This window comes from Dendrobium catenatum, unplaced genomic scaffold (assembly GCF_001605985.2).
Source record: "Dendrobium catenatum unplaced genomic scaffold, ASM160598v2 fragScaff_scaffold_998, whole genome shotgun sequence".
In the NCBI taxonomy this organism is placed as follows: Eukaryota; Viridiplantae; Streptophyta; class Magnoliopsida; order Asparagales; family Orchidaceae; genus Dendrobium; species Dendrobium catenatum.
Genome location: NW_021319460.1, coordinates 1,321,996 through 1,336,484, shown reverse-complemented (window position 1 = coordinate 1,336,484; position 14,489 = coordinate 1,321,996). Strand labels below are relative to the sequence as shown.

The window sequence follows — 14,489 nt, the reverse complement described above, 5'->3', positions numbered from 1 at the left end:
CAGATGAGCTTCATATTTTGAATGAATTTAATCTTTCACTGAGATCACCAATCAGGAAAAACTCAGCTTGCAGAGCCAGAATCAACTCAGAAATGTAAAAACCAGCTAAAATAGTTCTTGTTAAGGTTCTAACAGCCCAGCTAATTCTTCTAATAGTCCACAAATCACATCAGCTTCTGGATGAAATTTATCACCTGAGTAAAATTGGTGAACCCTGTTATCCACCTCAATCCAACTGCAGCCTGGTAACTTCTTCCCTCCACCATCTTTCAACATCTTCCTAACCTGTCCCACCTCTTCCCACTTTCCATGTTTGCTGTACAAGTTTGCTAACATCACACCATAACCAACATTGCTTGGATCAATCTCAATAAGTTTTTTAACTGAAAACTCTGCCAAACTGAAATTTCCATGAACCTTGCAACCATTCAGAAAAGAACCCCAAATAACCTCATCAGGTTCAATTTTCATGTCCTTTACTACTCCCATTGCCTCTTCAAATCTCCCAGCACGACAAAGAAGATCTACCACACATCCATAATGTTCGATCTTCAGCTCAATCCCATAAGTTCTTCTCATGGAGTTGAAATAACTCAGCTCGCCGAACCAGCACTTGATGCCCTCACCTCCGCCGGACCACCGCCTGACGTCATTGCTCCGTCAAACCACCACTTGAGGCCCTCACTTCCGCCGAACCACCGCCTAACGTCGTTGCTCTACCGGAGACCTTCGCCGGACCATCACCTGAGGCTCGGACTTCTTCCGGATCACCACTTAAGGCCCTGTGCTCCACCAGGCCACCACCTAAGACCCTGTGCTCCACCAGGCCACCACCTAAGACCCTGTGCTCCACCAGGCCACCACATAAGGCTCGGACATCTGCCAAGCCGTCACTGGAGGCCTTGAGCTCCACCAGGCCACCACTTGATGCCTAGAGTTCTCCCAGAATACTACGGTCTTTCTGACCTACATCGCTAGACAACGATCTTTCTGATCCTGGTCTCTTGCCAACTGCGATCTTTCAGACCCCTGTATCCTGCCAAGTATGATCCTCCTGACCTGCATCACCTGCTATGGTCCTTCCGACCTCCATCACCAGACAACGGTCTCTCTAACCCTGGTCTCCTGCCAAATACGATCCTTTCGACCTCCATCACTAGATAACGGTCTTTCTGACCCTGGTCTCCTGACAACTACGGTCTTTCCGACATCTATCTTATCAACTATGGTCCTACTGGCCAAACAAGCATGTCTTTGCTGATTATTGTAACTCCCATCATGTAATGCGCTCTATGTGATGTACATTTGTACCATCAAGCCAAGGCCTTCTCCCTAAGAAGGGCCTCATTTGTAATCGACTGCAAATACTAGTGGATTCATTCAAACTGGGCCAGGCCCTGTGGTTTTTCTCATTTTTAGGGGTTTTCCACGTAAAAACTCTGGTGTCTCTTATGAATGCTACACCCTCTCACTTATCTGATTGTGTGCTGGATCTTAATACAATGCTAAGACGTTAAACTATATATTTCTCTACCGCCACGAATATTCCAGGACGCAACACTAACATTTATAATTTTTAAAATTTCTAACATAAGATGCAAAGCCGTACCTCCGCTGCTTGCAAAAAAAGGCCGAGAGAAACCATAAAATCAGCCAACCATTCCACGCTTCCAAACTGTTGAGGTGGGAATAGATGATCTTCTAAAAGGGAACCTATATCGAGAAGTTTCTGTTGTCATGTCAGAACATTCTAAATGGTAGACCAAAGGTTAAGCAACCAATACACTTCGCTTACAGTGTTACTATACAAAGATCCTTACTCTTCAAGAAAGAAGAAAACTTTAACAAAATTTTGATGGATGTTAACTTAAGCTTCGTTTGGGATGGCTTTTTTACTGCTACTAAAGAAGTTTTAAAAAGCTACTTTAAGAAGCAGTAAGAAAGTCATCCCAAACAAGCCTTTAGCCCTATCATCTAGGTTTTAAACGAGAACACAATTATCCAAGAGTGTCAAGGCCGAGATTACAAGCAGCTGCTTCAGGTGAATAATCTACAACCCAACACTGCTGTAACTGTGAAATGCCTGCCATAATGATTTCTGTTATAACTTCAACAAAAACACTGAAGGGCAACAAAACATTCTGTTATAATTAGTCAAATCTCTGTACAAAAAATCGATTTATAACAGCTTGTATTCAGCATAGCAACCATCTAAATCTCCTCATAACTGAAAATGCATTGGAGCAAAAAGTTTGACATCATTCTACTAATAAACAAGCGAAAGAATAAGACATATACATTGTAAATGAAAACAACCTACTTCGAGTGAAGAACTTTCGAGTTAGATTTGTTTTGAGATTAATATAATATCTAGCTAGTCGAATCAACTAAAATTTGTATTGTGTAAAGCTGATGATTATGAAGCCTTTTTCTTCAGATCTTGTATCTTAATCATCAAATAATTTTTTTTACAGATTCAACAAAAGAAAAGCTCTTCTTGTTGGTTAGACTATAGTATAAGCTGCTCATATTGCTGCAAGCTTAATTATTCTTTTGGTGCAGGTGTGCTCTCAATGATGAATCATGTGTACAATGACGTAAGAAAGTAAATTAGTTTACCCCATATTATGCCTTGTAAACCTCAAAAGGAAAAAGAAAATGCTGGTAATGGTTCTTTTGTTCTGCAGAATACTGCTTTCAGTTCTTCTAATCCAGCAAAATCAGTGGTTAAACAGAACTATTCAGATCTATCAACAGATGAGCTCCATATTTTGAATGAATTTAATCTTTCACCGAGATCACCAATCAGGAAAAACTCAGCTTGCAGAGTCAGAATCAACTCAGAAATGTAAAAACCAGCTAAAATAGTTCTTGTTAAGGTTCTAACAGCCCAGCTAACTCTTCTAATAGTCCACAAATCACATCAGCTTCTGGATGAAATTTATCACCTGAGTAAAATTGGTGAACCCTGTTATCCACCTCAATCCAACTGCAGCCTGGTAACTTCTTCCCTCCACCATCTTTCAACATCTTCCTAACATGTCCCACCTCTTCCCACTTTCCATGTTTGCTGTACAAGTTTGCTAACATCACACCATAACCAACATTGCTTGGATCAATCTCAATAAGCTTTTTAACTGAAAACTCTGCCAAACTGAAATTTCCATGAACCTTGCAACCATTCAGAAAAGAACCCCAAATAACCTCATCAGGTTCAATCTTCATGTCCTTTACTACTCCCATTGCCTCTTCAAATCTCCCAGCTCGACAAAGAAGATCTACCGCACATCCATAATGTTCGATCTTCAGCTCAATCCCATAAGTTCTTCTCATGGAGTTGAAATAACTCATCCCTTCATCGACCAATCCGGCGTGAGTACAAGCATTCAGAAGCCCGACAAAAGTAATCTCATCAGGTCTGGATCCCTGATTTTCCATATCATTGAAGACTGCAATGGCACGCTCACTATGCCCATGAAGTGCAAGGCAGTTAATCATAGAATTCCATGCCGTCAAGCTTGGTTCGAACAATGTTCCAAAAACAAAACCCGCTTCGATCAAACTACCAAGGTTGTCGAAGAGAAGGCGAGAGTAGGAGAGGTCGGCAAGTTCCATGGTGCAGAAACGGACGAGCTTGAAGGAGAAGAACTGGGTCTGGCTATGACCGAGCGTTGTGAGGAAGGCCTGGAGCTGCTTGAGTTGCGGGAGGCGAGAGCATTTCTCTAATAGCCAAAGGACTTGGCGGTTCAGGTCCGCGCTCATTCTAGCGAGTTTTCAAATTGTATGCCGGCCCATGCTTATATAAATTTTATATATTAAATATTTATATCTTTTCTTTATTTAAATAAATTTTAAATCTCTAAATAACCTAAAATATCAACATCATTAAAATAAATCACATCAACATTAGCAGTAATACATCACAAATGTGCATCATTTTAAAACAATATGTTAATTAGGAAGGGCAAAAAGACCTCCTCCTAAAACTTTTTTTTAACCCTACAGGGTCACACGGGGGTTCCGCCCCTACTCGCCTCTAAGGGGCTTGATAATGGGAGGTAATTAGCTCAGAGGAGCATGGTTAAAGAGTGAAGTGGTGTGAGACCTCGTTCCTTTACTGTAGCTGCTGGGAAAGTGATTTTTCCCCAGGATCGGCCGGGACGATGGTGAGATCGTTTGGGTTGTTATAAGAGGGCACTTGCCTTGGTCATGAGTAACTTGTTTGGAATATTTGTCCCACTTAAGAAGTGCTCGTATCAGAAAAAATCATTCCACCAAGAAGATCATCTCAGAAGAACTCTTCTAATAAAGAATGCAAACCTTTGTTTCAATGACCACTCGCCCCATTAGCAAGAGTTGCTGATCTATTCCGGCTCTATAACAACAACTACCATGTATAGCTAACACACTTCCCTAAGAGGTTACTCTCCATACGCACTCTCTCAAGGCACGCATCCTTGGGATTCACTGGTAGTGCCCTAGGGCTATAACGGATATGATTGTCAACATGTTAACCATAATCTTATCCACGTGTCTGTATCAATCTAACTAATGATGTATTTATTGGATTATTCTTTAGGTGTATCATCTTTTGTACTATTTCCAACCTTATAAATAAATGGTCAAAACTCAGAAGGCATCTTTATGAATTCTTATAACTTTCACTATGCATAAAGAGTAAGAAAATTTTAAAACCTTTTCTCCTTACTTTACATCTCTCCTTTATCTTGCTTTGTCATTCTAGTTAGTCTCCTAAATAGGGTTAAGATTTCCCTTGGAAATAAATTTGGATCCTACATCTTAAGTAAAAAATAATTCTATGAATTCTAAGAACATAGATCATTCTCTCACTATGTTAATGTAGACTCTGAATGATTAAGAGTAATCCAGCAGTCCTTATACTCGCTCGCCCTTCTTCTTGGAAGATCTTATAAATCACCCGCAAGAGTACATGTTGCTAAAAATTTAGCTCTAGAAGGTGACTCTCCTATTTTGTGACCAAGTTTGCTCGAAGTAGGTCACATGTTATTTCTTGTTGGCAAGCTTGATGGTTATTTTTATGAAGACTTAGATTTGGCGAAAGATACGAGCGATCCAAGATGATAATGTTGTAGGATGGTATGAAATGAAACCTAGCCCTAGAGGGTGACAACCTTATTTTTATATACTGAGTCTACTATTTTTAATAATACTTTATGATAAAAAGTATAATAAAAACCACAAACAAAAATAATTTCATACCAAAAAACTAAGTAATAAATCACAACAAATCATGCTGTTAAAAAAATATAATTTTGATCTCAAGCATACATCATGACATGATAAAGGCGCAAATCTCTATAAGAAATGAAGAATTATTTATAGAATTTCTGAGACGACCACCATTTGATCTGCAACATATCAGACAAATCACTAAGAAGTGATTGATTTCCATCCAGAATCCAGCCCTCCAGTCTCAACGGCGGCGGCTACTGCTACTCCGGCTGCTAGCGTCGTTCTCGGCGATGTCATCTGCGAGTTGCCTTGCAATACTGAAGCACGACAATGTCCGTGGCCTCCTCGGCTTCCCCCTCGAACTCCCTTCGTCCTCCTTTACCTCCGCCTCCTTAACCTCCATCGCCGGAATTTCCGACCTCCACTTCTTCAACTTCTTCTCCAATGCCACCCGCTCCTTTTCCCCCACCCCGCCCCCCGACCCGCTCTTATCCAGCCCGGCCTCCCTCTGCTCCGGTGGCAAGATCAAAGCTTTGACCTTTTTCGCAGGCCTCGCGATAAGATCATGGTAGGCGAAAGCAGATGCGCCGAGATCGGCGTAAATGGGGAGACTTCGGACATACGCGTCAATGAGAGCGACGCCGATATTGAGAATACCTTGCGGGCGGAGAGAGGAGGGCCGGCGGATTTGCAGGGCGACGAAGTTGGTGGCAGAGGAGGGGCGGAGAGTGCTGAGAATAGCGCGAGAAGTGCCGAGCAGAGTGTCGGATCCGGGACGATAGCGTGGGCGGGCGGCGTAGATGTCAACGTGGATGGCGGAGGTGTCAGAGCGGAGAGTGGAGTCGTCGACGCGGAAGACGAACTTGTCGTTCCAGGTGGGCTCGGTGTGGCCAACGGCGTCGAGGCGCGTGCGGAGGCGCTGGTCGGAGCGGAGCCAAGCGACGGCGTAGGTGCGCATGGAACGGGACGAGGGGAAGAGGTCTTGAGCGGAGATGAGAGTGACTTCGAGGAGGTGGAAGTTGAAAGGGAACGGCGGCAGGGAAGGGAAGTACCCGCCGCCGCCCGTTAACATCGCTAGGGGCGAGGGAGGGCTGGGGAAGAAGGCGGGGAGGGGAAGGAGAGGCGTTGATGGGAAGGCGGAAGGAGGGATGGTGGCGTGGTGCGGGGTTTGTAATAGGGGAGGCGGAGGAGCTCTCTTATTTTGGTCGGAAACCGTTAGGTTCTAATGCTTGAAATATTTAGTAGGAGCTGTCATTCTCTGAATTTGAGAGAAATGGGGATTTGGTGTAGGTGTAAATTAATTTAGTTGGTGATATTTAAAATATATATATATATATTAGTAAATTTCAAGATTTAATTTGGTAAATACAAGGTTGTAAAAATAGGACCAAACAACGAACTAGAAAAATGAGAGGTTTACGGTTTGATCGGTCGAACGGGAAGATATAATAAATAATAATATTATTAAAAATTAATAAAATTAACATAACATAATATAAATATATGAGGATTTAATAATTTTTATAAAATTATTTAATAAAATTTTATAAATATAAATATAATTTAAGAATAATATATTTATAATATTAAAATTTTATATTATTAATTCTTATAATATGCATTATAACAAATTGGTTCAATTCGTTGGTTGAGACTATTAGCACAATTAGGATTTAAGTTAAGAGGAGATGAAATAGCTTACTTTAATTTCAAGGGATACAATCTCTCTCTCTCTCTCTCTCTCTCTCTCTCTCTCTCTCTCTCAATTTTTAATTTAAGGAGCATTATTTATTCACTATAAAATATAACTTTTAGCTACATATATATTAAGACACTTTTATTCAAGTGCCTTAAAAAATATTTAATAGGACATATACTCATTTGGTGTTAGCTGAGCGAGATTGTTTTGGCACTAACTGAGCAAGATCATGATCAATCATTATAATAAGTTATCTTGCTTGCTTCTTGTTCTTTCATCTTCTTCAAATTTGTTGAACACCTTCAAATGCCCGTTAACTGTGTGCTCTCTCTTCATCTATCATTCCTAATTCTCGCCGATAGTTAACGCTACATCGCCAATCGTGATCGCCTCATTAGGCAAATATTCTAAAGGCGTTTAATCTTAATCGAATGTTAGCCTTAATCCTTTCAATGCCGACTATCTAGGGTTCAATAAAATTTTCTAAATGATCGACCGTACACTCTTATGAATGTCTTGTGAATGTCTAAGGTTCTTGAGGTTTTAACAATTTCTATATGATCGAATGTATACTCTTCGAACGCCAACTCTTTTGTACATTGCTAAAGGTAAATCTTATGGCCTTGTAAACTTATGTGTCGTTGATCTTGAAGTTCATCAGTATGTTGGTCTGAATTTAATTTGTTTCATCTACTAGTTGAATTCGTCATTTTCCTTGTTTATATCAGGAAGACTCCGTGCTATTAGAAGCACTATATAATAATACTGTAATTAGAATTTATGCATATTTTACAATACTGCCATGTACTCATCTGCTTACTATAAATAGATCACTAGCTGATCCTATAGGATCATCTAGTCCATTCTTTCCTTTCCTCTCTGTTCTTGCAGTTTTGTTCTTGAAATCTCTACATGGTATCAGACATCGTTCGATCCTAGAGGATCTCAATGGCGGATCAAGCGGAACAAGCATCTCCTTCGTCTCCTTCACTTGCAACGAACGGTGCTGTTTCGAATCACTCTGCAATCTCTCCGTCTCTCAAATTCCTTGTCTCCAATCTCAAAACGTTTGTTCCCAATCAACTTTCCACGGAAAACTATCCGATCTGGAGGAGCCAGATTACGAAGTTGTTCCACGCTAATGGATTCGAAGCTTTTCTTGAATCAAGCCCTCTAATGCCTGCTGATCAAGTCACGAACACGAATCTCGTTGCGGCAATTAGCTCAACAATCTCAGCCTCGGTTCTCCCTTACATCATCCATCTCGATCATACCTCCGAGATCTGGCGGGTTCTTGAAACTCGGTTTAAATCTTCCAGTCGATCGAAGGTGATTCAGCTCAAAAATGAGCTACATAACTTCTCCATGAAGAACCTTTCGATGACTCAATACCTTACTGAGATCAAGAAAATCGTCGATCAGATAGCCTCGGTCGGATCAACGGTAGACACGGAGGATGTCATTCTCTACATCTTGAATGGGTTACCTCCGGTGTACCAATCGTTCAAGACGTCCATCCGAACAATGTTGCATCCGATCAGCCTGGACAATCTGTATGCGCTGCTGATGAGTGAGGAAATTCACGTTCAAATGGACGCCGCTCGTCTACCTCCGTCGTCGAATTCCAATTCGGCTTTGTACACGCGCTGAGGCCGGGGAAGACGAGGCCATAGCCATCCATCTCAGAACGCTAACCCCAACATTCGCTCCAATTCGCAGCCCTCGGTCACCTATCAAATTTGTGCGAAACGGGGTCACACCGCATATGTTTGCTAGCCTAGACTCAACACCAATTACAACCCATCTTCTAACAATCCCAGATCTGGCAATGCTCTTCTTGCTTCAACCGATCCCTCACCTGAATGGTTTCTTGATTCTGGGGCGTCATCTCATATGACGAACGAACCCGCGCAATTATCTCAAGCGGCTGCATATCAAGGCTCGGACAGAGTAACCGTAGGGGATGGAAGGTCGATTCCCATTGCTTAATCGGGCACGAGTCTCCTTCCAACCCTTTCTCGTAAGCTTTTCTTTAACAATCTTCTTCACATTCCCTCAATTTCTTACAATCTTCTCTATATCTAATCTGGTTAAAGATAATAACATCTCCGTCACTTTTGATCCATCGGGTTTTTCTTTCAAGGATTTGATGACGAATCAATTGCTTCTTCACGGGCCGTGCAAGAATGGTCTGTACCCAATTCCAAGTGATGAATCAAGAAGACCTCCTGTAGGACTTACTGCATCCAAATCGTCGGCAATAACGTGGCATCACCGTCTGGGCCACCCGAATTTTAAGACACTAAAGCATATAGCTAGTTCACACCAGTTGTTTCACACGAGCTCGCAGAATTTTAATTGCATTTCTTGTATTACCTGTAAAAACCATAAGCTTCCATTTGCACGTTCTGTAACGAGGCAACTTTATCCACTAGCATTACTCCATTCTGATGTTTGGGGACCGTCTCCGGTCACCTCGCATCAAGGTTTTCGCTATTATATTTCATTTGTTGATGATTTTTCCATGTTTACATGGATCTTTCCACTTCATTTTAAATCTGATGTAGCAAATGTTTTCATTAATTTTGTTACGTATATTGAACGACAAACTCAGCGCAAAATCATGGCGATCCGTACTGATGGGGGCGGTGAGTTTCTTAACCAAAAACTTAAGAATTTTCTAACTACTCATGGCATTCACCATCAAATATCCTGCGCGTATACTCCGAAACAAAACGGCGTAGCTGAGAGGAAGCACCGGCATCTCGTGGAAACAATGCGTACACTTCTTCACACAGCTGCAGTTCCCCACTCCTACTGGCCGGATGCCGTCATGACAGCGGCCTATCTCATTAAGAGGCTGCCATCCTCTAACACTGGCCACAAGTCTCCACTGCAGCTCATGTTCAACACACAACCCGTCTATGAGCATCTCTGCGTATTCGGATGTGCGTGTTATCCGCTCACGGCGAGCCACCACAGGAACAAATTGCAACCAACAGCAAATCCTTCTGTGTTCATGGGCTACTCGGATGTCCACAAAGGTTACAAATGCATGAACCTTGACACAAATCAAATGACAATCTCTTGGCATGTTCAGTTCATAGAGGATCTGTTTCCCTTTCAACAAACTAAACCTCTGCAAACGTCTATCACTCTTGGCATCCCACCATCGCTACTTGTTCCAACATCTTCCCTAAATAAGGCTGCTATCAACTCAAGTGAGCCACCAAGTTCTTTTCCCCATCTATCATCACCACCTCAGTCATCCCATACTGAGTACAGTCCACCGTCCTTACCCACAAGCAACACGCGTACATCCCTATCACCACCTCAGCCAGTCAAACATCACATGATCACTCGGCTGCAAACGGGATCTCTACGTCCTCTGAACCGCCTAAATCTTCTTCATCACCAGTCTCTTCCCAATCCTCCCGAACCATCCATATTCGTAGAGGCAAGTCAATACCGTGAATGGAGGAACGCCATGGCTGAAGAGTTCCTGGCTTTACAAAAACAGGGGACGTGGACTCTTGTTTCACGACCACCGCAGGCATCCATACTTGGGTGTAAATGGACCTTTCGAAAGAAGCTACATTTTGATGGTTCTACAACAAGATTCAAAGCTCGGTTAGTGGCACAAGGGAATCGTCAAGAATACGGCCTCGACTACGGTGAAACCTACAGCCCGGTAGCTCGTCTCCCGACCATCAGGGTACTTTTCACGGTGGCCCTTCACCATGGCTGGGATGATCACCAGCTGGACGTGGCCAACGCTTTCCTTCATGGGCAACTCCATGAAACTGTATACATGAGGCAGCCGAAGGGCTTCGAAGACACTAACCGACCTAATCATGTCTGTCTCCTTCGCAAAGCTATCTACGGCCTTAAACAGACACCGCAGCAGTGGTACACTACTCTTACTGATCATCTCCTCACTATTAGCTTCAAGCACAGCAAAGCCGATCCGTCATTGTTGATCTTCGATCAACATCACGTTAGAATGTATCTCCTTGTCTAAGTGGATGTTATTTTGATCACCGGCAGTAGCCCCGAGGCTATTTTGGAACTCATTACCAAACTGCAACACAAGTTCACGATCAAACATCTGGGACAGGCGCACCATTTTCTGGGAATTAAGATTCAGTCATTCAAAGATAAGTATTTTCTATCTCAATGAACATATGCTGAATCTATTCTTTTTCAATCTAATCTTCTTTCCTGTAATCCTGTAGCCAATCCATCCTCAACCAAAGTCCAGAGCTCGGTTCCGCAAGATTCCCATCTATCGGACGCGTCTACCTACCGCCGAATTATTGGATCGCTTCAGTATTTAACAATCACTAGACCGGATATAGCATATGTTATCAACTCCCTGTCACAACATATGCAAAATCCCTCTCAGTATGACGCTCACAACCTCAAAAGATTACTCAGATATGTCAAAGGCACTCTCACATTCGGGTTACCCATTTCAAAAGCCCAGCTCTTGCTTCAAACGTTATCCGATGCAGATTGGGCGGGCGATCCCGATACCCGCCGATCCACGTCCGGATACTGCACATTCCTTGGAGATACGTTGATCTCATGGGATTGATCAACGCTTCGTCCGATCGCACATTCAGGACAATCATATCAGTCTTCTTCCTATTAGCACGGCTGACCAGACGGCTGATCTCCTCACCAAGCCCTTGTCCACGACCAGATTCAAGCTTATACAGTCCAAGCTTACTGTTTCTGAAGAACCACCAGCTTGAGGGGGGATATTAGAAGCACTGTATAATAATACTGTAATTAGAATTTATGCATATTTTACAATACTGCCATGTACTCATCTGCTTACTATAAATAGATCACTAGTTGGTCCTATAGGATCATCTAGTCCATTCTTTCCTTTCCTCTCTGTTGTTGCAGTTCTGTTCTTGAAATCTCTACACGTGCTACTTGAGAATTTATATTTTGATTTACTTAACTCAGTAAAAATTCCAGAAGATATACAAAGAGTTTAAAAATAAAACTTCTATATTATAGATGGCTGCATGAATGTATTTTAAATTTAAGAGGGGTGAGAGTGACCATCAACTTTTCTTGATCTTATAGTTTCCAAAATGCATTAAGTAATACATGGATTACTTAAACTTACAACTTAGGCTTACGTGGTGAGACATTACGTGATGAGTATTCTCACTCGCCTCATCAGATTCAGTTTATCTTAAACTTACAATTTAGGCTTCGTTTGGGACAATTTCTTACTGGTTCATAAAACATTTTCTTAATACAAAAGTTTAAATTTTTATACTAGGACGTCGTTTTAAGAAGCAACAAAAAAGTCAACCCAAACGAAATCTTATCCATCCAAATTTTCAAGAAAATGAGTGCTCATTTTTAGGGTTAAATATAGGTTAATTTAACTCTAAAAACAATAAAAAAATGAACTCATTCAACGGTGCAGAGCTCACGAATGATGAATATTTGTCATCAAATAAATATTTGACAGCCCTAGTTTAATGGAGCTTCCTCAGCCACTTGATCGTTCCTGAATGGCTATAAAGAAGCCCTACCAATCTTTCATCCCGTGCAACACACGTTTTACAAAATCATGAAGATAAGCATGTAGTCCGGCTCGATCTCAGCCATCTAATTCTTTGACCGGCTCGATGCCAGCACTCGTACAATGCAGTTAACCGTCGAGATCACGCACGTGCTGCCGCGCCGCCAGTCACAGGTACTCCGTGTACGACTTTTAAAGCTCTACTCGTCATTGCTTTAATAGTTGGGTTCAGCTCCTCAATAAATTCATATACTTTATATTTTTAAGATTTATTAATTAAATATAAAATAAATAGAATATTTTAGCTCTACTTTGCCATTCATTTGATCAAGCTTGGTAGGGTTTTCTTCACCCCTTTGTTAAATTTAATATTGGTTTGTAACCTCTTCTTTTATTGGGAGCCCAATTAGGGTTAGTAGGTCGGGTTCAGATTAAATTTGAAATTAATTTGAATTGAATATACCTGACACGAACATGAAATAATTATATGAATCTTTATTTTTTATACGCAAAACTTCCTAGATATAAAACCACTTAGCCGAAAACGACCAATTAGACCCGTTAATTAAACAGAGGTCATATAATTTTTGATATCAATACGACCTATTTAAATTGACCCACTTACATGACAACCATTCAACTTAAATTTGAATGATTATCATGTCAATTTTGAGTTAATTTCAAAATTTTCAAATCATCAAAATCAACTTAAAAATTAATGAAATCATAATTTCAAATCTAAATCTAACTCGAGTAATAATCGGGCTAACTCAAGCTCAATTTTTTTTAAATTAAACTTAGATTTTATTTTTTCTACTGGCTTTTGAGTTAATTATGACAAATTCATACACATCACATACGTAAGTTTTAAGGTTTCAATGGGGAAAGCTTTCTTACTGTTTCTTAAAGAAAATTTTTAGTATAAAAATTATTTTAAGAAACAGTAAAAAAACTGTCCCAAATGAAGCGTAAATTTAAGTTTTTTTTTTTTTTTTTTGGAATAGGGTATCTGTAGAAACGCAAGCAAGTAGAGAAGAAGAGAAACAGCAAGGAGATAAAGAAATCATGAAGAATGTTTTATTACTTTCTTAACTATTACAGTGATAGCCGTATGGTATTTATAGCCATAGCTGGTATAACTAAGTACACTTGTCATAATCTAATTGGATAGCAGAATACAAGAGTAAATATTATAATTGCTCTTAACATTCCCCCTCAAACTAAGTATTAGTAGTAATGGTTAGTTTGTCCCGAAGCAGTTTGAATCTCGTTGTAGCCAATGGTTTGGTAAGAATATCCGCAATTTGATCAATCGTACTGATGGGTAGAAGGCGAATAACTTTATTCAAAATGTGATCACGTATGAATCTTTGATCAATTTCTATTTGCTTCGTACGAGCGTGGAAGACGGGATTATTGGCTAAGGCGATTGTCGACATGTTGTCGCAAAATACATCAACTGGATCTGAGTGCGTAACACCGAAATCCGTTAGCAGGCGCTTAATCCATATGGTATCGGCGGTAGCAGAGGCTAATGCTCGGTATTCCGATTCTGTAGATGAACGAGATACCATATTTTGTTTCTTCACCGTCCATGAGACTAATGTATCTCCAAGAAACGTACAAAATCCTGATGTAGACTTCCTAGTCGCTGGATCCGATGCCCAGTCCACGTCCGAGTACGTGCGAAGACGGAGACTGGATCGAGTAATTGGTAGTCTGAATTCTGTGGAGCCTTGAATGTATCGAAGGAGTTTCTTGAGCATTATTGTATGAATTGGAGCTGGATTGTGCATGTATTGAGAGAGGTTATTGACCGCATAGGCAATGTCCGGCCTTGTTAGTGTGAGATATTGAAGGCTTCCAATGAGTTGCCGGTAGCGTAAGGCGTCAAAGACTGGCTGGTCGCTTTGCTGAGTAGCTGTAATTTTTGTAATGGAGGGATTAGCGACCGAGTTACATTTATGTAGTTCGGCCATTTGAAGTATAGATTTGGCATAAGAGCTTTGAGAGAGAAAGTACTTA

At 41.1% G+C, this 14,489-nt stretch overlaps 2 protein-coding genes across 2 annotated transcripts; both read right to left on the bottom strand.

The window, feature by feature from the left end:
- Positions 1 to 2,245: 2,245 nt before the first annotated feature.
- Positions 2,246 to 3,762, bottom strand: LOC110106665 (pentatricopeptide repeat-containing protein At1g33350-like). The gene has a single exon (XM_020836617.2). The coding sequence runs from the start codon at positions 3,760 to 3,762 to the stop codon at positions 2,875 to 2,877; it is 888 nt and encodes a 295-aa protein (XP_020692276.2). The 3' UTR covers positions 2,246 to 2,874.
- Positions 3,763 to 5,455: 1,693 nt separating this feature from the next.
- On the bottom strand, positions 5,456 to 6,286 carry LOC110106666. Its single transcript, XM_020836619.1, has one exon. The coding sequence runs from the start codon at positions 6,284 to 6,286 to the stop codon at positions 5,456 to 5,458; it is 831 nt and encodes a 276-aa protein (XP_020692278.1).
- Between the last annotated feature and the right edge of the window lie 8,203 nt (positions 6,287 to 14,489).